Source organism: Coturnix japonica, chromosome 2 (assembly GCF_054131305.1).
Source record: "Coturnix japonica strain WE chromosome 2, WE-NBRP24, whole genome shotgun sequence".
Taxonomy (NCBI): domain Eukaryota; kingdom Metazoa; phylum Chordata; class Aves; order Galliformes; family Phasianidae; genus Coturnix; species Coturnix japonica.
In genome coordinates this window covers 75,880,818-75,907,089 of record NC_140664.1, presented here as the reverse complement: position 1 = coordinate 75,907,089, position 26,272 = coordinate 75,880,818, and the positions used below count along the sequence as shown (strand labels likewise).

The window sequence follows — 26,272 nt, the reverse complement described above, 5'->3', positions numbered from 1 at the left end:
CCAGTTTCTGCACCTGGTACAAGGCAGCTTTGGAGATCTGTACAAACTGGGGGATGAGAAGCTACAGAGCAGCCCCATGGGAAAGGATATGGGGGTTCTGGCTCATGACAAACTGAATCTCAGTCAGCAGTGTGCCCTAGCAAACCAAAGGTCCAAATGTACACTGTGGTGCAAGGAAGGGGCTGTCCCACTGTGTTCTGCGCTGTGCAGCTGCACCTCCAGCACTGAGTGCAGGTTTAAGTGCCATTGTATGAGAAGGACATAAAACAGCATCAAGGCCTGAGGGAACATCATGAGGCTGCATCCGGGGAGGGTCAGGGACAGGTCCTGCACCAGGAGGTTGTGGGCATGGAACAGGCTGCCCAGGGCAGTGGGCACAGCCCCAAGTGCTGGAGTTCAAGGAGTGTTTAAACAACACTATCAGATGGGGAAACCTGAATTTCACCCATAACTACAGTTTGATCATAGAACAAACACTGCTGTCATAGTAGTTGGTACAAACCAAGAATAATACAACAATAGAAATAGTTTATATTCTATGCATAGGCAAACTGATACCTAGAGACAGAGGGAGAGATTCAGCAGAATGTATAGCCATCTCCCATCTGGCTATGCTCAAGATTCCTGCCCTGTGAACTGTTCTCCTATCTAATCTATAATGTTTAAATCTATCTGTTCCAAATTTTATGACTTGGAACTTTCCCAGGACAGAGTTGGGCTCACTGACCATTGTGGGCCCCTTCTAAATCAGGAGGTTCTATGATTCTATGAGGTTTATGCATTGCATAGATTAGTACCTAACTGCTCCCCTAATGCCTTGCCAAAGACTTGCTAGAAGAAGCTGCAATTAAGTTTCAGATTGATAGAAGCCTTAAATATATACATTTGAAAGCACTCTAAAGCATTCAAGCATTATTAAATGTTTACCATCACAAGTTTTAATACCAACCCGAATGACGGATCAGAATTGCTTCCCAGGACACTGTCTTCATCAATGCTTTGTTTTTCACTTAGGTTACCATTTCCAATTTCTGTTACTCACTCCCAGACAGAGGCTGAGAAGAAAAACAGGTCACAGTGAGAGGCTGTTAGTTACGTAGGCTTCCTGCTGCCTTCCTTCCTGTTATTCAAGCCTGTCAACTCTACTGCTTTAAGGAGAGAGACCCACATGAGGGTTGACCGCCTCCTTTTTACTACCTCACAAAACAAACACAGGAATAACAACAGTGTTACTGAGACACCTATGAGGGTACAGTGCAGTAGTTCAGCATTCATGGCCTGAACAAAAACTTGCCCTCGATAAAGGCTTCCTTTCATTTTAACCCCAGATAAAAGTGCAAACCCTTGCACTAGGCACTAGAGGGCACAACAGGTATCCTTTGGATACCTATTTTAAACTCTCAATACACTACTGAGGGACCATGTGTACAATAAACTTGGCATTACTCCTCAGAAAATTGTAAGGAAACTTAAATCGCTCCTATGTAGCTATAATCTAATTTATTTACTTTCCAAGGAAGGTGACTGTACCCTACACCCTAGCCCAGCAAATCACCTCCGGTCATAGGGGACCAGCCTAGATAAAAGCCAGATAAGCTCTAAATATACATATTTCTTATGAAGTACTACTCAGTCAGTGCTCGGGGATAACTGGCAGGGACAGGAGAATACACTGTTCTTGGAGAATGCCTGAGCCACTCTAAACACTTTCATGGGAACTAATTAATATTAAAAATGAGGGGGACTCAAAAGAGGTGGAAGGGAGACTATAAGAAACCCCACTCTGTCCCACAGTGTAGCCCAAACAACAAAAATAATTCCTAAAACCTCTGAACTTTCTCTGAAAAATGTGCTCATTAGATTTCTAAGAAATGCCTGAACCAGGTTGCTGAAATCCTTACAAGGGGACTCGTCCAAAGGCAAACAGGAAAACAGACTGACTTTTCCAATATTATTTTGTAAAATCATTAGAGATCAGCCTCACAATATTGGAAAGACACACTTTAGTGTATCACAGAATAACTTAGGTTGGAAGGGACCTCAAACACCCCTTTTAGTTCCAACGCTCTTGCCACAGGCAGGGTTAGCAATCACTATATCAGGCACTAGATCAGGTTGCCCAGCATCCCATCCAACCTGACTATGAACATTTCCAGCAGCAGGGCAACTACAACCTCTCTTGGCAGCCTGTGCCAGTGTCTAATCATCCTCTCAATGAATAATTTCCTCCTGACATCTAGTCTAAATGTCCCCTCTTTCACTTTAAAGCCATTCTTTCCTGTCTTATCACTACCTAGACACAATAAAGAGTTTATTTTCCTCCCACTTATAAACTCCCTTTAAGTTTTGGAATGTCTCCCAGGAATCTTCTCTTCTCCAGGCTGAGCAAGCCCATCTCCCTCAGTCTGTCTTCATAATAGAGGTGCTCCAACCCTCTGATGATCTTCATGGCTCTGCTCTGGGCCTATCCCAAAAGCTCCTCATCTTTCCATCCATCTGATGTCCTCCCTGAAGTCCTTCCTCACATGAAAGACTCCCCTGTTAACGTGATCTCTATGTTCATTTGAACCTTTTCAAATATCATTGACATTAACTACATATATTTTAACAACACACCTCGAGGAGGACAAAAATATTTTGTACTCTGAGAGCAGCCAGCATCGCCCTTTATAGCAGAACACGAGTGAGCGTGTGATCCATCACATACGTACGCTTAAAGGCATAGACACAACGGTAATGACAGCGCGCAGCGCAACCAACGCCTCCAGCGGTGGCAGCAGCCGCAGCCTCGGGCCGCTGCCCGCCCCGCATAGAGCCCGGCCCTCCGGAAGGCACCGGGAGGGCAGGGAGAGGCTCGGCTCGGATCCGACCCGCCTGGCAGCCGGCATCAGCGCTGAGAGGACGCGGAACGCCGGGTCGGCCGGGCCCCGCTGTGGGTGAAGCACAACGGGGAGCGGTGCGGAGCCGTGAGCTCGGAGCCGGTCATCATCGCCCCAGGGGCTGCGCTGCAGCGAGGCCGGGGAGCGGCGAGTGGGTCTGAAACAGGGTTTGAAAAGGCTGCAAGAAGAAGGGACGAAACGAAAGCACGATTCTCTGCCAAACGTGGGAGGGGGAGATGTAAGAAGTCCGTTCTCTCCCATCGCTCTGTCCGTCTGAAAGAGCTCACAAAAGATCGTGCTTGCGGGCCTCTCACCCTGCTCCTGCACACAGGAATAGCACGGGACAGTGATCTTCCTATACCTCCTGGTGGCGTTTCTCACGTAAACAAACGTCGTTCGAGCTTACAGGCCGCATCAGAGAACGCTAGTGGAAAATGGCAGGTAAGAACATCTACTAATACAAATGCAAATCACTTAGACCCTCGGCAGGCTGATGTAGGGAATGCCTGTAGTGTTGGCTTGTGATACTAAGCCAGTATTTTGTCAAATCACTGCAATTCCCTCAGCAGAGGATGCACTTGAAATCTCCAGTCTCTCCAAACACGGTGTCAGAGCACCCTCAGCTCCCCTTCAAGGGCAATAAACCACAGGAGAAAATGAGCTCAGGAGACATCTGCATTATATATTGCCAGCCAGGCACTGAGAGCTGCTTGTTTTGTGTATTCAGGTTTTCTCCTATAATACCTCAAAATTCCAGGGAATAGAATCATAGATTCATTAAGGTTGGAAAAGACTGCTAAAATCACCTATTTCAACTATCAGCCCACCCCCACCCTGCCTACTAACCACAGCCATCAGTGCCACATCCATAGGGCAGTGTGACATGCTAAAGAAATATACCCACTGTCCACTGGGTCCCACCCAGGAAAACACAGCATAGCACAGAATAGTTGGAGGAGAGGCACTTACTGATTACTTCCTCATGAGTCACTCCTGTCGAGCCAGAATCAAATGCCATTGCAATTTTCACTAGAAAATACAGCACAATAACTGCTTTGTATCTGCCTGTCTCAAAGGAGTCCTCTGCTTTTCTTTCTGCCCCCAGGGAGAAAAGTCCTGATAGTCTACGCACATCAAGAGCCCAACTCTTTTAATGGATCTTTGAAGACTGTTGCTGTGGAAGAACTGAGCAAACAGGGCTGCAGTGTCACAGTGTCTGACTTATATGCAATGCAGTTTGAGCCACGGGCAACAAGAAATGACATTGTCGGTGAGAGATTTTAACAGTAGCAATGAGACAAACTTGCATCTTGTTCATCCTGCTGCATTAACAATCTAGAACCCATGCCGTTAGGTGCATTCTGGAAAGCAGTTGCTATCATTCTGTACAAATATAACTCCACTAACAAGACTCTGCTTTTTTATTTTCTGCAAGCACTGATCAAGAAATGCCAGTGTAAGTATCACCTATTTTGTAATAGGTCTTAAAAATGCCCCTTCAATCAGAATGATAAATCAACTATATAGCACAGACCTGTAAAACAGGGTTCTGTCTATAGACTGAAAGGAATCAGGGATGTCATTGGTTTCCTGGTATTTGCAATCAACTGAAGAGACGTTTTAAGAACCACATCCCCTTAATGAACAATATTACAAGTTACATTTCATAATTATATTTCATAATAGAAAAATAATCTATGATAAATGGAAAATGCTTACTGATGTTGAAGGTTCGCAGTAAACTCCACACAGGAGCAATCTCCAGAGAAAGAAATCCTGCCTTTGTGGTAGTCAGCCCTTAAATGACATCTGAGAGAGGTGGAGCCAAGCTCTACGCTTCTGGTAGCACAGCTGAATTACCTTCACCTGTGCTCCCGCAGCTGACTCATTGCTTTGCTTCGGGTGTTCAATCAGAGATTCAGGCTGTGATCAACAATTTCCCATACACAGTGAGACTACAAAACTTAAGCATTTCTAAAAGTTGACTCCTGGATGTGACCCTTGGCTCACAGTGAGAGTAGTGAGAAACAAAAATGCATTAGCACTTGTTCAGAATCAGTCTCTCATCTAAAGTCCACTTCTCTCGAGTGAGAAATGTCTTCAGATATCATTGTCCAACTTACTTAGCTTAGTTTATGAGATTAATGCTTCCACCTTCCCATACTTTTCACCATCCTGTTGCTAATGACTGATGAACTGCTAATTCAATCTGCAGGAATGGATGTGTAGTTTCATTTGGACATACCTGAGTCAGCTCACCCAGCTATGGTGGAGCCAGCAGAGACACTGGTACCCCTCCCTCTGCTGAGTTTCCACAGCCTAACCATAGTACCCTAACTCTAACAACCCTCTGCTAAGTCATATCTTTAAGCACCACATCCAAACTGCTCTTAAACACATCCAGGGTTGGTGACTCAACCACCTCCCTGGGGAGCCTATTCCAGTGTTTAACTACCCCTTCTGTGGAGAAGTGTTTTCTAATGTCCAACCTAAACTTACCTTGGTGCAACTGGAGGCCGTTTCCCCTTGTCCTGTCACCTGTCTCCAGTGAGAAGAGACTTGCCCTGCTCTCACTGTAAGCACCTTTCAGATACAGGAAGACAGCAATAAGGTCTCCCCTCAGCCTCCTTTTCCCCAGACTAAACAGCCCCAGCTCCCTCAGCCTCTCCTTACAGGGTTGATTTTCCAGCCCTTCAGCTATCAGCTGTGATACTGAATAGCCATGAAAAAATGTGAGGAAAAAAAAGGCAAGCAAGTAACTCAGTTTAGAACTGTAGATCACAACATGTATTTAATTATTTGACTACAGTGCTGTGGATGGAGTAAACAGTGACTGTGCCCTTCTCTCCACAGATTGTTTGCACAACTCAGACAACTTCAGTTATGCAGTGGAGGCAACGGAAGCTTACAAGAGAGGATGTTTGTCCAACGATTTGATTGAAGAGCAAAAGAAGGTGCAGGAAGCAGACTTGCTGATTTTTCAGGTGGCTATTTTAAATTGTATTAAAACACTTCAGTTGTAATGTACAGGGCTGAACAACCTAAAAGGAATAGTAAGCAAAAAGATTATAGATTTCATTAAGAACGTTAACTCTAGCCAGAGTGAAAACAGCCAACAGTTCAGCCAATGGTTTGTACCCAGCATAGCAATTGCAAGGAGTCAGGTTTTCCTGATATGGTGTGTATTTTCGAAAACATCAAAAAGGCCCAGAAATATCACTAGCCCCACAACACGGAAATAGTGTTACCTATGGGAAACAGATGCCTGTGTGCAGAGTAGCTCCTAAATGAAACAGTGGCATCAGCAGTGTAGAGAGTGAAACATGTCACATACTTGTGCAAATGCAGTCAATAGCAAGGATAAAGAACACAATGTACTGGCCTCCAGAGTGCTGATATCCAGGGAAATATTCTGGCCAAATTCATGATCAAACTGTTGGCCTAGGCACAGCTTGCATATATTCCGCTGTCCTGCTCTACTGTTAGGAAGGTTTCTTCTCAGAATGGTGGTTCAAAGTCATCATGTCAGTAGGCTGTGAGACAGTCTCTTAGAACATTGCGGCATTAACAAATGTCAGATCAGAAGTGAGCACCAGATGTCCTGGTAATAGGTCTCTCTGTGGCCATTTTGGCAGCAATAACCATTGGCTTGTACATTCCTTTTGTATTTTGTATGGTCTTGAGTTTGAACTAAATGATGTTCCAACTCTACCGTTTTCCAGCTTCCATCTGTGTAGAAGCTCTGACATTGACCATGGTCTCTGAGCTGTGTACCTGAGATCACTACAAACAGAAAGCACTTCAGTTATTTTTGCCAAGCATAGTTACTCCCTCTCCTTGGAAAAAGACATGTACAAGATCTGAACAGATTAGGAAAACAAGAGATTGCCTAAAGACCAGGCCTAAGGATGCCCTGGGCTCTCTGCACTAATGGGGTCATTCCTTTTTTTTTTGCCTAGTTTCCCTTGTACTGGTTCAGCATGCCAGCAATCATGAAGGGCTGGATGGACAGAGTCTTGGTCCAAGGATTTGCTCACGATTTTCCAATGTGTTATGATACTGGTTTGCTTAAGGTATGTTTCTGAGACTGTTTTATTAAGTTGAAGATCTTTGCAACACACTTTAGATAATGGTCTTTCTTTTCATATAATCATAGCACCGTATGGTTGGGTTGGAAGTGATCTTTTCTATTATATTTGTATAAAGCTTTCACTTTCAGCTGTCCTCCATTCTTTGGAGGAATTACTCGTTTTTGAAAGCATCTGGCTCATTCAGGCCTTCAGCATTGCAGTTACAAGGGCAACTCCAAGAGTAATGCCTAATTGATTATGTTGTCACTTGATGTCAGAGGTAGATGGTGATATGGCAGTAGAGGTTGAACCTTCCCTCCAGTACTCTGTCACATGTTGCTGCTGTGTGATAGATGGAAGCAGAGGAGTGGTCTGACCAAATGACATCTGACGCGGAATTGTGTATGAAACAAAGGTATGGAACTGAATTCATCCATGCAGAAAACATGCCATTCATTGACATTCATCAACGCTTGCTGGACATTTCTGGAGACCAAACAGGGGCTGTGAGCACAGTGAGGTGGTGAGCTGTACATTTCAGCAGTGGCAACAGTGAGAATGTCACCTCCACTGGTGCAGATTTTTATGAGCAAGGCATTCAGGCTGCTGTTCATCACTGGTGAAAATGCATAGCTAGTGGTTGTGACTATGTTGAAAAGTAGCGCTTTGTAGCTGAGAATTTTCTCTATCAAATAATATTACATGCTTTTTGTATCTGTTGTGGTTTCCCTGGAAATAAATAGAATGCATTACTTTTGGAGCAGTCTTAATACATAAGTTCAGGTCTTTGACACACTGAGGTTATTATCAATCCAAAGGTATCTTGAGCAGCACTCAATAGTTGCTTGGTAAGTGCAAGGAGTTATAAAAACTGCTTACTAGTCTATTACTGGGCCTCTCTTAAACTTTTCAACAACTCTCCTTTAAACATGTCTGACTCGTTTTGTTTTTTAATTCTAGAACAAGTTAGCTATGTTTTCTTTCACCACTGGAGGAACTGAAGAGATGTATACAAAAGGAAGTATGAGTGGTGATATCCGCTATATCCTGTGGCCCATGCAGGTATAAGAAATGAAAACTATTGTTGTTGTTACTCATTGGCCTGAATTTTTATTATTCTTTATTATATCTTATTATCTCTACGTCTCTTCTACTATTTTTTTTTTCAATTGTATTGATGCTAGTTTTACATAAGGTATATTTATTGTATATTATAATAAGAAATAACTAGTTTGTTAATTCCAACCATCTACAAGCCAGGCCCTATAATCTTGCAACTGTTTTGAAAGTCCACAGAGTTTTAAAGTTGTTTTGTACCTTCTCCTCTGAAGAAAACTTACAATATCTGACTTTTAGCTCCTTCAGTATAATACAATTTCCTTTAGCTTTAGCATGCAGTTTCTTGTTCTCATACCTACCTGAATCACGTAGGACGGGGTCACATTATTTTGGCGTATCTTTTCTTACTGCTGCTCTTTTGTCAGAGGTAGAAAAAGTGCCTTGTGTAATTTTGGTGATAAGGCAAATTGGAACAGCTACTTCTTGACATAACACAATCAGTATGTATTAATGTCTCTAGAAATTCTTTGGTCTAACCATTTTGAATACTGTCTTTGTGCCCTTTTGGGGCTACCTAGCTGTGGATCTTGCAAATCAATGTAATAAGGAATGTTAAATGCAGCTGTGAATTCAGACATACACAAAGAGAAACAGCTAGTTGAGTCGACAAATTCCACAGACCAGGATCAATGAAACTGACCTTATTCAGTGCACTGTATGCCATTCTGCTTAGTGTCTGCCCTTCAGCACTAACTGCCAAAATGCCCTCAATTAATTTCCCTTCTCTTGATAAAGGTTTAGAAAACCTGTCTTCCATAGGGTCACAGAAACAGTTTTAGACTTGAATATTCCACGTGCTTGAATTGAAAGTGAAAAACTAACTACCTGCTAACGTGTTTCTTTCTTTCCTTTGGTTTTAGCATGGCATCATGCACTTTTGCGGTGTGAAAGTCCTTGAGCCTCACATCTGCTTTGCTCCAGAACATGTCTCTGAGGAGAAAAGGAAGGAGATGCTTATTGCCTGGGCACAGCGACTGAAGACTCTTTGGAAGGAAGAACCCATAAACTGCTCTGCTGAGTGGTATTTTAAGTAATGTTCAAGCGCAAGACTATAGACACTTTTTTACATTATTTTTGGTGCTTTATCTCAGTATCAGAATGTTAGCTTCAGAATTCATATCTTCAATACTACAACTGACAGCTTTGTTGGCAGTAAAGCGCTTGTCTTTATTGATTTCTGAGGAATTCTCTTCAATTGTGAATGCACAACTCTTTGTGAAGAACTGTCCTCACCCATATAAACAGTGACATTCTGCCTGCATGTGGTTAGTAACACAAGAATTTTTTAATTGCAAATTATACCATTAACGCTTATGAGACAGTAAATTAAATTGCCAATTTTATTTCAACACTCTTCTTACCAACTGCCTCTTTCTTTTTACTGGCCAGGAAATACACTGCCTATACTCAACTTCATTGTGGCCAAACCTGTTTTTTTAAATGAAAGATTTACACTTGTGCCTTTGAACTATGAAGCTCGACCGCGGATAATACAAAAGGATGTACAGTTGCACAGTGACTCAGAGCCCTTAAGTTATACAAGCAAGAGACAGTTTTGCCTTGGTACAATATCTCTTGTACATGAAGGGGAATGGGAATAAAAAGGAAAATGTCATGTGCAGAAGCTGTGGGAAAAATACATTTTTTGTCCAAAAGACACAAGGAAAATAACTTGAAGTTGCCTAAAGAGGGATTGAAGAACAAGTAAAACCCCCTCCACAGGAAAATAAGTGTTTTACCATGGAAGACTCATTGATTTGGAGGAGAGTAATTCTTTGGAAGACGTACAGTATTATCCATATTCCTCAGAGTATCTTCAGATGTGTAGAACCTAATTTTACAGTTTCCTGGATTTTATAATTATGGTGCTTACCTTACCAGAAGATGGATGAGTATCTAGTACCAAGAAAAAATCTCAACTGACATGGAAATTCTACCATTCTGTATAGCTAACCATGACTATTGTATCTGCTTCTTCAGCTGACAACCAATCTTGTGAAATCATGTGCATACAGAACACCTGAAAATAGAACAGAATCGTAGAATCACCAAGGTTAGGAAAGACCTCTGAGATCATCCAGTCCACCTACCACCAAAATTTCCCCACTAAACCCTTAATACAACATCTAAATGTTTCTTGAACACTGTAAGGACTTTCTCAAGAAGGAAATTTCATGTCACTGTCTGGCTGATAAGAATTCTCAACATGCATAAAAATTCTAAATATCCCAATTACAATTTCCTGCCGAGCACAGAACCCCACTGCAAAGCCCAGTCAGGCCAAAACATTTGCTCAGTAAAGGATGGCCAGTAAAGGATTCCCCCTCACTCTTCACTGTGTTGAGTGATCTGACGAGTTAACACAGCAGAAGAAAATTATTTTCTAAAAATATGGAAAGAATAAGACATTATTCAGGGTCAGTGGAATACTTACTGTTATTTCCTATGGACAACAAGTGAAACTGTATCAGAATTTCTCAGCACATCCTGTGTGCGTTATTTCCTGCAGAAGAATTAATACCAGAGGCATGTGCAAAGATGGAACTGAGGTGTTACATAGCACAATAGGTGGTGTCTCCATCAAAGCAATCATGACCAGAATATAATAGCTTTTAAAACTATTATTCTAACAACAAAGCCTAATTTTAGATTTGGAAATTATTGCTTCCTAAGTCCTTCCATCATTAAACCCATGAAGGAAATAAAACAGTTTCTGAGAAAATAAGAATCAACTCAAAACTCAGATTATCATGGATGATAAGGATATGAAGGGACATGGTCAGGTTGACAGTTGCACATGACCATCTTGAAGGTCTTCTCCAATCTATATGATTGTAAATGCAAATATTAAAGTTGTACATAAGAGAAATCATCCTTAACTTTACTATGTCCAGTTACTAGATAATTCAAGAAAGAAGGAAGTGGATACGAGAACAGAAGTTGAAACTGTCAAACAAAATGTTACTTTGCTGAATCAACTGCAGTGTAGGTTTAAATGTTAGGTGAAGAGTATAGTTAATATACATATTATTCCATATGTGTATTTTTATATACATATTATATACACATACATTATGTGCATCTATTATTCAGTGTATGATAATTACTCAAATATGATTATGACACACTTCTGGATACTACTTGCTGCGTGTGTGTCAGCTCATTTATATCATAAGTGACAGTATTAGACCACTTATGCATAAAGTAAGCATACATAAGCAGCAGGTCAAAACAAGGATTCTCTAACTCCAAATCTTTTCTATGCAGTGGTTATGAGCCAAGAAGAGCAAACACTTCCCCCAAATGCTGTCCCAACCTCTGACTACATTTAGTTTGGGGATTTCCTGGGCTGTGTTTGTTCTCTCCATATTTACCAGCTGCAGTAGATCTTTCTTCTGTATTTTGTTTAGTCTTCTCATGGATTTATGTCAATTTTAAGCAGTCAGTGCTCTTCGGCAACGTCCATCTGGTCAACTTTTTCTTTGCACATAGCACTGGAGCTGGAGAAACCCAGAGGAGGAGAAGCACCTGGTTCTGAGAGCTTAATTTGTTTACACCCAATCAAGCAATAAATTATCGATTCCATCCATGGTGTGGCCCATCATTACAGCTGTTTGCAGGCAGCCATGGTGCATTGCTACTCTGCAGCAAGCTCAGCAGTAGGAATATGTGACCTTGCTTGCACGATTCTGCCTTGCTGAACCTGCAATAAAAAGTATGAGGCTGGAGTGCTCTGAAGTGCTTTTATATGTACGTATATACACAGACACATATACTTTGGTATGGATAACTACACACAAAAATATTCTTTGTATGTTTATCCACACACAAAAAAAGGTACATGTACATACACACAAATAAATTAACTATTCTTTGTTTCCGAAATTCTCCATATGCAAAAATCCACTGCTATAATAGAAGATACTAAGGAGCTGTGGGAGGATGGCGAGTCAAAGGAGTATGATCAAGGTGACTGAGACAGACTGCCTTGTCCTTAAATGCCCAGCTTAAGAATATTTTTGGCCAGTTTAATAAATACATGATGCATAACCAGCCTGGAATAACTTCTTGGTTTTTGTTTTAAATGAATAAGGAGCTCTACTCACATCCTGTTACACTGTGAAGGAAGCTCTACCTGTACTTCCCATAAGGTTCTTTTAAAAACAACTTTTTTCCTGCCTAGACACTTGTTGCACATGTACTGTGGAGGTTGGAAGCACCATCTTTACAGTCAAAATGAGACACAGGAACAGCTGAATCATGGCTGTCTACTGAACTCACACCAATTATGCTAATTCTATCATTTCATTAATTGAATTGTATTTGATTACTTCAAATAAATGTTGCTTCTTATAAAGTTCAGAGGCTTATAAAGAGAAGTGTCTGAACATGTGTAATTTGGGATGTTATTCTGCTCAATTAAACTTAGAAAGCTGGTAAACTAGCAGGCTTGCCGTGCCAGAACTAAACTGCAGTTAAGGAGCACACCCTTAAGTGTGTAGTAGGAGGTTTTATTATTTGTAGCTCCAAATCAGAGCAGCAACTACTGATGCACTTAAGTTGAAATCAGTAGTCCTTATGCAAGACGGAGAGCATATGCCTCAGTGAACCACATCATCAACCTGTTTAACTTGTGCTCTATGCTGGACTTCCTTTTGCATAGTGTATAGGTGGTAACTACAAGGATGGTAAGAAATGTAAAGGAGATATAAATAAAAGGGGAACTCACCAGTGATGACACTTTAGCTGAAGGAGCTGGGGCAATCTTCACTAGCAAGTGATCTCCAAGAGATGCTGCCTCAGTGATGGTCAGCCCTTAAATGAGGTCTCAGAGGAGGTGGAGTCGAGCTCCACCCCTCCCGGGAGCACAGCTAAATTACTCTCACCTGTGCTCCCGCAGCTGACCCAACACTTGCCCCAGCTGATTAATCAGTGGTTCACGCTGTGATTACTAATCTCCCATACACATGGGTAGCACTTTGTTTCTTTCATGAGAGGAGGCTTCAGCCTGTACAGATTTTCCTGAAGCTGCTACCTGCTGCATGACTTGGCCTTGCTCCCTTCTAGTAAGGGCAGAGAGCTCTGCAGTCCCTGCACAGGAGGAACAATCTCCAGTGACATGCTCTCAGCCCTCTTGCTGGCTAGGGGCAAAGAAAAGACCAGAACATTCACATATAGCACAGATCTTCAAAGCTTGTTTCTTGAGTATGTTTGGATACAACTGCGGGTGCTGAGCACACTGCAGATTCTCACAGAGGCAGCACACATCTTCCATTATCTAGCACTTTCCAGATGGAACCTTCAGCTTCTCAGAGGACAGCACAATGGGTACACATCCTCAAAAAGAACAAGTTTGCTAAAGCATTAATGGAAATTCCCAAACTGACTCCTGCCTGCAGTGGCACACAGTCACTTTTAAACTAGTTTCAACTGCAACCCCTTTAAGTGCATCACTTCCATTCTCTCCATTAAGAATGACAGCACACGATAGCACAAATACTTCTGAAAAAAAGTATTTACTATGAATATAAACTGTATCTTTGCCTCTACTCACCTCTTTCTACACTTCTAGGATGCACACAGACAAACTCACTAAAGCAGAACCCATCCCAAACCATCCCACTATGCAGGAACTTATCAGAGGAAGGAGAGCACACACAAGTGTAAAGAATCAAACTCAAACACAGTAACAGCACACAGCTGTGAGTGATCTCCTTAATTTTTGAAACATTTAAGTTATATCCACAATTCCATGAATTATTAATACTGGGAGCCTTGGAATAAATAAAGTTTCCAACAGAAGTACCTTTTGGCTCAGAAAAGAGTTACAAAAAGCTTTGTATTGAACAGTGAGCAAAGATGTCTCAGGTTGTTTACTGAAATGCTTTCATCAAGGCCAAGATCAAGCAAAGTATGGTGAAATGCAGGAGCTTCAACTGAGACTCCTTTTCAATAAAAGGTTGCTTCCTAACTTGGAACCACATCATCAGCTGGGACTGCACTGTGTTCTTGCAGAGGTGGCCATTTTCAGCTAGGTCACACATACACACCATATTCACCAGTGGACAGGTAATTCCACAGCACCTTGGAAAGCACAGACAGTTACCCCAGCAGCAACTCAGCACCCCAGTAATGAAAAATAAGTAGTAATTCTAGGTCTCTAATCTAGTCAAATGTGGTCCTGTTTCCTGCCCAAGCTAATTAGCAGCCCTGTGCTGCTTCTACAGTGGCTGGCTTTGAGGCAGACCAAACCACTGCAAACATAAGATTAAATAGAAAAAATTAAATGCATCAAGGATGGAATGATGACAGAGTCAGGGAAAGGAAAACTCAACAGTGATCTTGGGTGAAGGTAGCACAGAATCACAGAATCATGAAGGCTGGGAAAGTCCTCTATAATCATCCAGTCCATGAGGCAGACGGAACCATGAACTTTTATTGAATAAAGCCTCTTGCTGTATCAGCCTGGAGCTGTGTACCATGGCCACCCAAAGGGCCTGTGTAAAGACACGGTTCAGGCAGTTCTGATTGCTGTGAAACATTGATGCTGAGCACATGAGATGGGGGAAACTGAGTGGTCAGCCATGCTGGAGACATCCCAGGAACATGTGCTGAGGCTGGAGTGCTGCTGGCACACGTGCAGCAGGTGAGGCCGGCACATGGTGATGACCAAGCAATGGATGGCGTCATCGCTGTGGGACGGGTGGTGATGTGCCCCAGTGAAGGTGAGGCCTGGCAACACGGCCAAGCCCTGGTTTGTGACATCTCCGTGCGATGGATTGTGACTGCTTGGCCCACGCTGCTCCAATTCGGGCGCAGCAGCCCAGCCCAGCAGTTCGTGCCTGGCCTCCAACCGAGCGAGTGTGCGAGGACTGGAGTGTGGACAGGGCGAAATTTGGAGCTGAAACGTGCTCTGGGTGCTGCTTGCGCAGCTCTCAGGTGCCGTCTCAGAGCCGCTTGTGTTGTACCCCGACCCTGCTGGTTGGCAGCAGGCAGCCGGGACATCAAGGAGAAGAGCGTGCAGCAGAGCAGGTGGGCAGCATGGCAATGCCTCATGCCGGCAGCTGGGGGTGCTTCTTGAGGAACCCTCCCCAGGCTGGCCTACGCACACTGGGGCCACTTGTTCGCTTCCTACAGTGGCTGGAGGGGAACAGGGACTGGGAGGGATTGACGGCGAGGGACCGGGGCAGCGAGTGACCGTGGCCTCTCTCTCTCTCTTGCAGGTGGTAACACCTTCTGCCTGCTGCAGCACCTGTGAGGGGAGCAGCGTCCCGACCTCAGCTCTCCCCAGCCCACCGCACAGCCCAGGGCCATGGACGTGCCATCCAACTGGACCTGCCCCATCTGCGGGCAAATCCGGGAGGATGTCACCTACGTGACCCCCTGCCAGCACCAGCTGTGCTACGGCTGTGCCATCTGGTGGGCTAACAAGAAGCCGAGTTGTGCCGTATGCGGGCACAAAATCGATACCATCCGATACTCGGTGAGGTCGGACGACGATTACCTCGAGTGTGCTGTCCCGCAGCCCGCAGCACACTCAGATCACGACCTGCAGGACGAGCAGGGGCCTGCAGAGCCGGTGCTCATCCCACCTGAGCACAATTTCCCAGCCGAGGTCTGGGCTGCCTTTTTCCAAGACCATCCGGAAGACCTCGGACCCCTGCTCCAGTGGCTGCAGGAGGAGATCCAGCAGGTGTCCAGCAATGACTGGTGGGAAGTCTACGTGGGACAGTGCACCACCATGAACTTCCTGTGTGAGCACGGGCTGGACCAGGAGGCCTTGGTGCAGGCGCTGCAGATGAGCACCAGCGGCGACGTGCTGTCCTTTGTTAGGAGGCTCATCAGCACCGCTGCAGCCCTGTACGGTCCCACGATCCGCCACCAGCTTGACCACCAGGACACCCATGCTGCTGGAGGGAGGGAGGACAGTCCTGCAGCCAGCTCCATCAACAGCACCTCCCATCAGGAGCCTCCCGCCTCGGGCCCAGCCCGCTCCACCAGCCCTGCAGGGCCCAGCACGGAGCCAGGGCAGGCGGCAGCAGCGGGCCCCTCTTCCCAGGGCAGAGACCGCTCATGTGGGGGGCCCCGGCGCCCCCCGAAGAGGAAGGCCCGCAGCAGCCCCCAGGACTCTGCGCCGCCCTGCAAGAGGCGACCCCGGCGGCGGCGCTAGGCCAGAACCGCACTGCCGTCACAGCACGGCTCCGGCGGGCTGGGAGCCCAACATCTACCTCTCAGCCTGCTGCTTATAACACCTAATAAATATCATTTTAAAAAATGTTAAAAAATACAAAGTCTTTGTGTTCTTGACAAGACTGCTGGCATTGCTGTTCCTACCCATCCTACCCATGCTGCTTTCTCCATATTTCCGTCCTGATGGAGGGTGTTAAATTTCATCTTTTTTTTCCATGACCATAAATCAGCACTCCTGATGTTACTAATAAAAGAGACAAAGACCCCAAAGAGCAGAGGATGGACAAAATGTGATGACGTGTGATGACATTCGGTGATGACATCACAATATCAGACCCCGTCCCAAACCATCTCACTGTGAGTAATGCAGGAATTCATCAGAGGAAGGAAAACACATGAAAAGTAAAGAATCAAACTCAAAGCCAATAACAGCTATGACTGATCTCCTTAATTTTTGAAACTCTTCAGTTATATCATGATCTTTGGCCTGAATCCCTTGATTTTTTTAATGGAGAACAGCTTCATATGTGGTACCCGTTTTTCAGGTTTTAAAATCTGTCCAATGAAAAATTGCAAATAACACCAGGCACCAATGACTGTTCAGAGAACACAGGAGAAGTGAGAAACAATCCCATATTATTCAATGCAATGAAAAGCTTCAGCAAGTTCACCCGTAACAAACTTCCTGGCACTTCAGTCAAGGAGTCAGCAGAGCCACCTTGTCCACTCAGTGCAGATGTGGCAACATCAGCTGAACAGCAACAGAGCAGAAGTTACACGTGAAGCACGTTAGGCTTTTATTTCATCACGTTTCACAGACTAAGCAGGATCAAGATCGTGATCCCTGATGTGCGTCAGGTAACCACTGTAGGCCTGGTAATGGAAGTGTACGGGTTATGCAGCAAGCAAACCCAGTGTAGTGACTGAATAAAACCAGCTGGGACTGCTCTGTGAACTCACACAGATGGCCATATTCAGGCAAGGCACACACACACATCCTGTTCACTGGTGGCCAGTTAATTCCCAGCACTCTGACAAGCACAGACAGTTGCCCCAGTGGCTACTTGGCATCTCAGTAGTGAAAGCATATTAGTAATTCTAGTTCTCTATTCTAGTCAAATGTGGTCCCCTTTTGCTACCCTACCCCTGCTAATTAGATGCCCTACGTTTGTTCTGCAGTGGCTGGCTTTTCAGCACACTAGAGCACTGTGCTTAAGGTTGAACAGTAAAAATAAATGCTTAAATAAAGGAATGTTGACGATGCTGGGGACAGTGACACACTATCTCATGTTCCACTGAAGTGAAAGGTTCACTCAACAGTGATCTTGGGCAGCACAGAATCATAGAATCATGAAGGCTGGAAAAGATCTCCAAGATCACCTGCTCCAAGAGACAGAGGGAAGTATGAAATTTTATTGAACAATAAACCTTCTTGCTGTATGAGCCAGGGGCTGTGTGCCATGGCCATGGCCAGAGCTACAACATGGGGCATGTGGGAAGACACAGCCCAGGCCCCAGAACACTGATAAGAAGCACTGATGCAAAAGACTGATGCCAAGCACACAAGAGCTGGGGGGATTAAGGAGGCAGGCAGAAGCGCTGGAGAAAGCCCAGAAATGTGTGGTGGAGCTGGAGTGCTGCTGGCACACGTGCAGCAGGTGAGGCCGGCACATGGTGATGACCAAGCAATGGAAGGCGTCATCGCTGTGGGACGGGTGGTGATGTGCCCCAGTGAAGGTGAGGCCTGGCAACACGGCCAAGCCCTGGTTTGTGACATCTCCTTGCAATGGATTGTGACTGCTTGGCCCACGCTGCTCCAATTCGGGCGCAGCAGCCCAGCCCAGCAGTTCGTGCCTGGCCTCCAACCGAGCGAGTGTGCGAGGACTGGAGTGTGGACAGGGCGAAATTTGGAGCTGAAACGTGCTCTGGGTGCTGCTTGCGCAGCTCTCAGGTGCCGTCTCAGAGCCGCTTGTGTTGTACCCCGACCCTGCTGGTTGGCAGCAGGCAGCCGGGACATCAAGGAGAGGAGCGTGCAGCAGAGCAGGTGGGCAGCATGGCAATGCCTCATGCCGGCAGCTGGGGGTGCTTCTTGAGGAACCCTCCCCAGGCTGGCCTACGCACACTGGGGCCACTTGTTCGCTTCCTACAGTGGCTGGAGGGGAACAGGGACTGGGAGGGATTGACGGCGAGGGACCGGGGCAGCGAGTGACCGTGGCCTCTCTCTCTCTCTTGCAGGTGGTAACACCTTCTGCCTGCTGCAGCACCTGTGAGGGGAGCAGCGTCCCGACCTCAGCTCTCCCCAGCCCACCGCACAGCCCAGGGCCATGGACGTGCCATCCAACTGGACCTGCCCCATCTGCGGGCAAATCCGGGAGGATGTCACCTACGTGACCCCCTGCCAGCACCAGCTGTGCTACGGCTGTGCCATCTGGTGGGCTAACAAGAAGCCGAGTTGTGCCGTATGCGGGCACAAAATCGATACCATCCGATACTCGGTGAGGTCGGACGACGATTACCTCGAGTGTGCTGTCCCGCAGCCCGCAGCACACTCAGATCACGACCTGCAGGACGAGCAGGGGCCTGCAGAGCCGGTGCTCATCCCACCTGAGCACAATTTCCCAGCCGAGGTCTGGGCTGCCTTTTTCCAAGACCATCCGGAAGACCTCGGACCCCTGCTCCAGTGGCTGCAGGAGGAGATCCAGCAGGTGTCCAGCAATGACTGGTGGGAAGTCTACGTGGGACAGTGCACCACCATGAACTTCCTGTGTGAGCACGGGCTGGACCAGGAGGCCTTGGTGCAGGCGCTGCAGATGAGCACCAGCGGCGACGTGCTGTCCTTTGTTAGGAGGCTCATCAGCACCGCTGCAGCCCTGTACGGTCCCACGATCCGCCACCAGCTTGACCACCAGGACACCCATGCTGCTGGAGGGAGGGAGGACAGTCCTGCAGCCAGCTCCATCAACAGCACCTCCCATCAGGAGCCTCCCGCCTCGGGCCCAGCCCGCTCCACCAGCCCTGCAGGGCCCAGCACGGAGCCAGGGCAGGCGGCAGCAGCGGGCCCCTCTTCCCAGGGCAGAGACCGCTCATGTGGGGGGCCCCGGCGCCCCCCGAAGAGGAAGGCCCGCAGCAGCCCCCAGGACTCTGCGCCGCCCTGCAAGAGGCGACCCCGGCGGCGGCGCTAGGCCAGAACCGCACTGCCGTCACAGCACGGCTCCGGCGGGCTGGGAGCCCAACATCTACCTCTCAGCCTGCTGCTTATAACACCTAATAAATATCATTTTAAAAAATGTTAAAAAATACAAAGTCTTTGTGTTCTTGACAAGACTGCTGGCATTGCTGTTCCTACCCATCCTACCCATGCTGCTTTCTCCATATTTCCGTCCTGATGGAGGGTGTTAAATTTCATCTTTTTTTTCCATGACCATAAATCAGCACTCCTGATGTTACTAATAAAAGAGACAAAGACCCCAAAGAGCAGAGGATGGACAAAATGTGATGACGTGTGATGACATTCGGTGATGACATCACAATATCAGACCCCGTCCCAAACCATCTCACTGTGAGTAATGCAGGAATTCATCAGAGGAAGGAAAACACATGAAAAGTAAAGAATCAAACTCAAAGCCAATAACAGCTATGACTGATCTCCTTAATTTTTGAAACTCTTCAGTTATATCATGATCTTTGGCCTGAATCCCTTGATTTTTTTAATGGAGAACAGCTTCATATGTGGTACCCGTTTTTCAGGTTTTAAAATCTGTCCAATGAAAAATTGCAAATAACACCAGGCACCAATGACTGTTCAGAGAACACAGGAGAAGTGAGAAACAATCCCATATTATTCAATGCAATGAAAAGCTTCAGCAAGTTCACCCGTAACAAACTTCCTGGCACTTCAGTCAAGGAGTCAGCAGAGCCACCTTGTCCACTCAGTGCAGATGTGGCAACATCAGCTGAACAGCAACAGAGCAGAAGTTACACGTGAAGCACGTTAGGCTTTTATTTCATCACGTTTCACAGACTAAGCAGGATCAAGATCGTGATCCCTGATGTGCGTCAGGTAACCACTGTAGGCCTGGTAATGGAAGTGTACGGGTTATGCAGCAAGCAAACCCAGTGTAGTGACTGAATAAAACCAGCTGGGACTGCTCTGTGAACTCACACAGATGGCCATATTCAGGCAAGGCACACACACACATCCTGTTCACTGGTGGCCAGTTAATTCCCAGCACTCTGACAAGCACAGACAGTTGCCCCAGTGGCTACTTGGCATCTCAGTAGTGAAAGCATATTAGTAATTCTAGTTCTCTATTCTAGTCAAATGTGGTCCCCTTTTGCTACCCTACCCCTGCTAATTAGATGCCCTACGTTTGTTCTGCAGTGGCTGGCTTTTCAGCACACTAGAGCACTGTGCTTAAGGTTGAACAGTAAAAATAAATGCTTAAATAAAGGAATGTTGACGATGCTGGGGACAGTGACACACTATCTCATGTTCCACTGAAGTGAAAGGTTCACTCAACAGTGATCTTGGGCAGCACAGAATCATAGAATCATGAAGGCTGGAAAAGATCTCCAAGATCACCTGCTCCAAGAGACAGAGGGAAGTATGAAATTTTATTGAACAATAAACCTTCTTGCTGTATGAGCCAGGGGCTGTGTGCCATGGCCATGGCCAGAGCTACAACATGGGGCATGTGGGAAGACACAGCCCAGGCCCCAGAACACTGATAAGAAGCACTGATGCAAAAGACTGATGCCAAGCACACAAGAGCTGGGGGGATTAAGGAGGCAGGCAGAAGCGCTGGAGAAAGCCCAGAAATGTGTGGTGGAGCTGGAGTGCTGCTGGCACACGTGCAGCAGGTGAGGCCGGCACATGGTGATGACCAAGCAATGGAAGGCGTCATCGCTGTGGGACGGGTGGTGATGTGCCCCAGTGAAGGTGAGGCCTGGCAACACGGCCAAGCCCTGGTTTGTGACATCTCCTTGCAATGGATTGTGACTGCTTGGCCCACGCTGCTCCAATTCGGGCGCAGCAGCCCAGCCCAGCAGTTCGTGCCTGGCCTCCAACCGAGCGAGTGTGCGAGGACTGGAGTGTGGACAGGGCGAAATTTGGAGCTGAAACGTGCTCTGGGTGCTGCTTGCGCAGCTCTCAGGTGCCGTCTCAGAGCCGCTTGTGTTGTACCCCGACCCTGCTGGTTGGCAGCAGGCAGCCGGGACATCAAGGAGAGGAGCGTGCAGCAGAGCAGGTGGGCAGCATGGCAATGCCTCATGCCGGCAGCTGGGGGTGCTTCTTGAGGAACCCTCCCCAGGCTGGCCTACGCACACTGGGGCCACTTGTTCGCTTCCTACAGTGGCTGGAGGGGAACAGGGACTGGGAGGGATTGACGGCGAGGGACCGGGGCAGCGAGTGACCGTGGCCTCTCTCTCTCTCTTGCAGGTGGTAACACCTTCTGCCTGCTGCAGCACCTGTGAGGGGAGCAGCGTCCCGACCTCAGCTCTCCCCAGCCCACCGCACAGCCCAGGGCCATGGACGTGCCATCCAACTGGACCTGCCCCATCTGCGGGCAAATCCGGGAGGATGTCACCTACGTGACCCCCTGCCAGCACCAGCTGTGCTACGGCTGTGCCATCTGGTGGGCTAACAAGAAGCCGAGTTGTGCCGTATGCGGGCACAAAATCGATACCATCCGATACTCGGTGAGGTCGGACGACGATTACCTCGAGTGTGCTGTCCCGCAGCCCGCAGCACACTCAGATCACGACCTGCAGGACGAGCAGGGGCCTGCAGAGCCGGTGCTCATCCCACCTGAGCACAATTTCCCAGCCGAGGTCTGGGCTGCCTTTTTCCAAGACCATCCGGAAGACCTCGGACCCCTGCTCCAGTGGCTGCAGGAGGAGATCCAGCAGGTGTCCAGCAATGACTGGTGGGAAGTCTACGTGGGACAGTGCACCACCATGAACTTCCTGTGTGAGCACGGGCTGGACCAGGAGGCCTTGGTGCAGGCGCTGCAGATGAGCACCAGCGGCGACGTGCTGTCCTTTGTTAGGAGGCTCATCAGCACCGCTGCAGCCCTGTACGGTCCCACGATCCGCCACCAGCTTGACCACCAGGACACCCATGCTGCTGGAGGGAGGGAGGACAGTCCTGCAGCCAGCTCCATCAACAGCACCTCCCATCAGGAGCCTCCCGCCTCGGGCCCAGCCCGCTCCACCAGCCCTGCAGGGCCCAGCACGGAGCCAGGGCAGGCGGCAGCAGCGGGCCCCTCTTCCCAGGGCAGAGACCGCTCATGTGGGGGGCCCCAGCGCCCCCCGAAGAGGAAGGCCCGCAGCAGCCCCCAGGACTCTGCGCCGCCCTGCAAGAGGCGACCCCGGCGGCGGCGCTAGGCCAGAACCGCACTGCCGTCACAGCACGGCTCCGGCGGGCTGGGAGCCCAACATCTACCTCTCAGCCTGCTGCTTATAACACCTAATAAATATCATTTTAAAAAATGTTAAAAAATACAAAGTCTTTGTGTTCTTGACAAGACTGCTGGCATTGCTGTTCCTACCCATCCTACCCATGCTGCTTTCTCCATATTTCCGTCCTGATGGAGGGTGTTAAATTTCATCTTTTTTTTCCATGACCATAAATCAGCACTCCTGATGTTACTAATAAAAGAGACAAAGACCCCAAAGAGCAGAGGATGGACAAAATGTGATGACGTGTGATGACATTCGGTGATGACATCACAATATCAGACCCCGTCCCAAACCATCTCACTGTGAGTAATGCAGGAATTCATCAGAGGAAGGAAAACACATGAAAAGTAAAGAATCAAACTCAAAGCCAATAACAGCTATGACTGATCTCCTTAATTTTTGAAACTCTTCAGTTATATCATGATCTTTGGCCTGAATCCCTTGATTTTTTTAATGGAGAACAGCTTCATATGTGGTACCCGTTTTTCAGGTTTTAAAATCTGTCCAATGAAAAATTGCAAATAACACCAGGCACCAATGACTGTTCAGAGAACACAGGAGAAGTGAGAAACAATCCCATATTATTCAATGCAATGAAAAGCTTCAGCAAGTTCACCCGTAACAAACTTCCTGGCACTTCAGTCAAGGAGTCAGCAGAGCCACCTTGTCCACTCAGTGCAGATGTGGCAACATCAGCTGAACAGCAACAGAGCAGAAGTTACACGTGAAGCACGTTAGGCTTTTATTTCATCACGTTTCACAGACTAAGCAGGATCAAGATCGTGATCCCTGATGTGCGTCAGGTAACCACTGTAGGCCTGGTAATGGAAGTGTACGGGTTATGCAGCAAGCAAACCCAGTGTAGTGACTGAATAAAACCAGCTGGGACTGCTCTGTGAACTCACACAGATGGCCATATTCAGGCAAGGCACACACACACATCCTGTTCACTGGTGGCCAGTTAATTCCCAGCACTCTGACAAGCACAGACAGTTGCCCCAGTGGCTACTTGGCATCTCAGTAGTGAAAGCATATTAGTAATTCTAGTTCTCTATTCTAGTCAAATGTGGTCCCCTTTTGCTACCCTACCCCTGCTAATTAGATGCCCTACGTTTGTTCTGCAGTGGCTGGCTTTTCAGCACACTAGAGCACTGTGCTTAAGGTTGAACAGTAAAAATAAATGCTTAAATAAAGGAATGTTGACGATGCTGGGGACAGTGACACACTATCTCATGTTCCACTGAAGTGAAAGGTTCACTCAACAGTGATCTTGGGCAGCACAGAATCATAGAATCATGAAGGCTGGAAAAGATCTCCAAGATCACCTGCTCCAAGAGACAGAGGGAAGTATGAAATTTTATTGAACAATAAACCTTCTTGCTGTATGAGCCAGGGGCTGTGTGCCATGGCCATGGCCAGAGCTACAACATGGGGCATGTGGGAAGACACAGCCCAGGCCCCAGAACACTGATAAGAAGCACTGATGCAAAAGACTGATGCCAAGCACACAAGAGCTGGGGGGATTAAGGAGGCAGGCAGAAGCGCTGGAGAAAGCCCAGAAATGTGTGGTGGAGCTGGAGTGCTGCTGGCACACGTGCAGCAGGTGAGGCCGGCACATGGTGATGACCAAGCAATGGAAGGCGTCATCGCTGTGGGACGGGTGGTGATGTGCCCCAGTGAAGGTGAGGCCTGGCAACACGGCCAAGCCCTGGTTTGTGACATCTCCTTGCAATGGATTGTGACTGCTTGGCCCACGCTGCTCCAATTCGGGCGCAGCAGCCCAGCCCAGCAGTTCGTGCCTGGCCTCCAACCGAGCGAGTGTGCGAGGACTGGAGTGTGGACAGGGCGAAATTTGGAGCTGAAACGTGCTCTGGGTGCTGCTTGCGCAGCTCTCAGGTGCCGTCTCAGAGCCGCTTGTGTTGTACCCCGACCCTGCTGGTTGGCAGCAGGCAGCCGGGACATCAAGGAGAGGAGCGTGCAGCAGAGCAGGTGGGCAGCATGGCAATGCCTCATGCCGGCAGCTGGGGGTGCTTCTTGAGGAACCCTCCCCAGGCTGGCCTACGCACACTGGGGCCACTTGTTCGCTTCCTACAGTGGCTGGAGGGGAACAGGGACTAGGAGGGATTGACGGCGAGGGACCGGGGCAGCGAGTGACCGTGGCCTCTCTCTCTCTCTTGCAGGTGGTAACACCTTCTGCCTGCTGCAGCACCTGTGAGGGGAGCAGCGTCCCGACCTCAGCTCTCCCCAGCCCACCGCACAGCCCAGGGCCATGGACGTGCCATCCAACTGGACCTGCCCCATCTGCGGGCAAATCCGGGAGGATGTCACCTACGTGACCCCCTGCCAGCACCAGCTGTGCTACGGCTGTGCCATCTGGTGGGCTAACAAGAAGCCGAGTTGTGCCGTATGCGGGCACAAAATCGATACCATCCGATACTCGGTGAGGTCGGACGACGATTACCTCGAGTGTGCTGTCCCGCAGCCCGCAGCACACTCAGATCACGACCTGCAGGACGAGCAGGGGCCTGCAGAGCCGGTGCTCATCCCACCTGAGCACAATTTCCCAGCCGAGGTCTGGGCTGCCTTTTTCCAAGACCATCCGGAAGACCTCGGACCCCTGCTCCAGTGGCTGCAGGAGGAGATCCAGCAGGTGTCCAGCAATGACTGGTGGGAAGTCTACGTGGGACAGTGCACCACCATGAACTTCCTGTGTGAGCACGGGCTGGACCAGGAGGCCTTGGTGCAGGCGCTGCAGATGAGCACCAGCGGCGACGTGCTGTCCTTTGTTAGGAGGCTCATCAGCACCGCTGCAGCCCTGTACGGTCCCACGATCCGCCACCAGCTTGACCACCAGGACACCCATGCTGCTGGAGGGAGGGAGGACAGTCCTGCAGCCAGCTCCATCAACAGCACCTCCCATCAGGAGCCTCCCGCCTCGGGCCCAGCCCGCTCCACCAGCCCTGCAGGGCCCAGCACGGAGCCAGGGCAGGCGGCAGCAGCGGGCCCCTCTTCCCAGGGCAGAGACCGCTCATGTGGGGGGCCCCGGCGCCCCCCGAAGAGGAAGGCCCGCAGCAGCCCCCAGGACTCTGCGCCGCCCTGCAAGAGGCGACCCCGGCGGCGGCGCTAGGCCAGAACCGCACTGCCGTCACAGCACGGCTCCGGCGGGCTGGGAGCCCAACATCTACCTCTCAGCCTGCTGCTTATAACACCTAATAAATATCATTTTAAAAAATGTTAAAAAATACAAAGTCTTTGTGTTCTTGACAAGACTGCTGGCATTGCTGTTCCTACCCATCCTACCCATGCTGCTTTCTCCATATTTCCGTCCTGATGGAGGGTGTTAAATTTCATCTTTTTTTTCCATGACCATAAATCAGCACTCCTGATGTTACTAATAAAAGAGACAAAGACCCCAAAGAGCAGAGGATGGACAAAATGTGATGACGTGTGATGACATTCGGTGATGACATCACAATATCAGACCCCGTCCCAAACCATCTCACTGTGAGTAATGCAGGAATTCATCAGAGGAAGGAAAACACATGAAAAGTAAAG

The 26,272-nt window shown here is 47.9% G+C and overlaps 5 protein-coding genes across 7 annotated transcripts; all 5 read left to right on the top strand.

Moving 5' to 3' along the window:
• Positions 1 to 2,818: 2,818 nt before the first annotated feature.
• NQO2 (N-ribosyldihydronicotinamide:quinone dehydrogenase 2) lies at positions 2,819 to 12,121 on the top strand. 3 transcript variants are annotated; one of them, XR_014943581.1, is made up of 7 exons: positions 2,819 to 3,320; positions 3,985 to 4,149; positions 5,733 to 5,863; positions 6,839 to 6,952; positions 7,910 to 8,011; positions 8,929 to 9,333; positions 9,458 to 12,121. XR_014943581.1 is itself a non-coding variant. In XM_015854496.3 (6 exons), exons 1-6 carry the CDS (start codon positions 3,314 to 3,316, stop codon positions 9,100 to 9,102), a joined length of 693 nt encoding a protein of 230 aa, XP_015709982.2. In that variant the 5' UTR covers positions 2,819 to 3,313; the 3' UTR covers positions 9,103 to 12,121. The 3 variants fall into 3 exon arrangements, 2 of the variants coding, with proteins under 2 accessions (XP_015709982.2, XP_085396419.1); XM_015854496.3 differs by having other exon boundaries at positions 8,929 to 12,121; XM_085540293.1 differs by having other exon boundaries at positions 3,985 to 4,335; positions 8,929 to 12,121.
• Positions 12,122 to 15,238: 3,117 nt separating this feature from the next.
• LOC146761969 (uncharacterized) lies at positions 15,239 to 16,315 on the top strand. The gene has a single exon (XM_085540291.1). The coding sequence runs from the start codon at positions 15,381 to 15,383 to the stop codon at positions 16,236 to 16,238; it is 858 nt and encodes a 285-aa protein (XP_085396417.1). The 5' UTR covers positions 15,239 to 15,380; the 3' UTR covers positions 16,239 to 16,315.
• Positions 16,316 to 18,440: 2,125 nt separating this feature from the next.
• Positions 18,441 to 19,517, top strand: LOC146761968 (uncharacterized). The gene has a single exon (XM_085540289.1). The coding sequence runs from the start codon at positions 18,583 to 18,585 to the stop codon at positions 19,438 to 19,440; it is 858 nt and encodes a 285-aa protein (XP_085396415.1). The 5' UTR covers positions 18,441 to 18,582; the 3' UTR covers positions 19,441 to 19,517.
• Positions 19,518 to 20,730: 1,213 nt separating this feature from the next.
• LOC146761967 (uncharacterized) lies at positions 20,731 to 23,680 on the top strand. The gene has a single exon (XM_085540288.1). It carries the CDS (start codon positions 21,785 to 21,787, stop codon positions 22,640 to 22,642), a length of 858 nt encoding a protein of 285 aa, XP_085396414.1. The 5' UTR covers positions 20,731 to 21,784; the 3' UTR covers positions 22,643 to 23,680.
• Positions 23,681 to 24,844: 1,164 nt separating this feature from the next.
• LOC146761966 (uncharacterized) lies at positions 24,845 to 25,921 on the top strand. Its single transcript, XM_085540290.1, has one exon. The coding sequence runs from the start codon at positions 24,987 to 24,989 to the stop codon at positions 25,842 to 25,844; it is 858 nt and encodes a 285-aa protein (XP_085396416.1). The 5' UTR covers positions 24,845 to 24,986; the 3' UTR covers positions 25,845 to 25,921.
• The last annotated feature ends 351 nt before the right edge of the window (positions 25,922 to 26,272 follow it).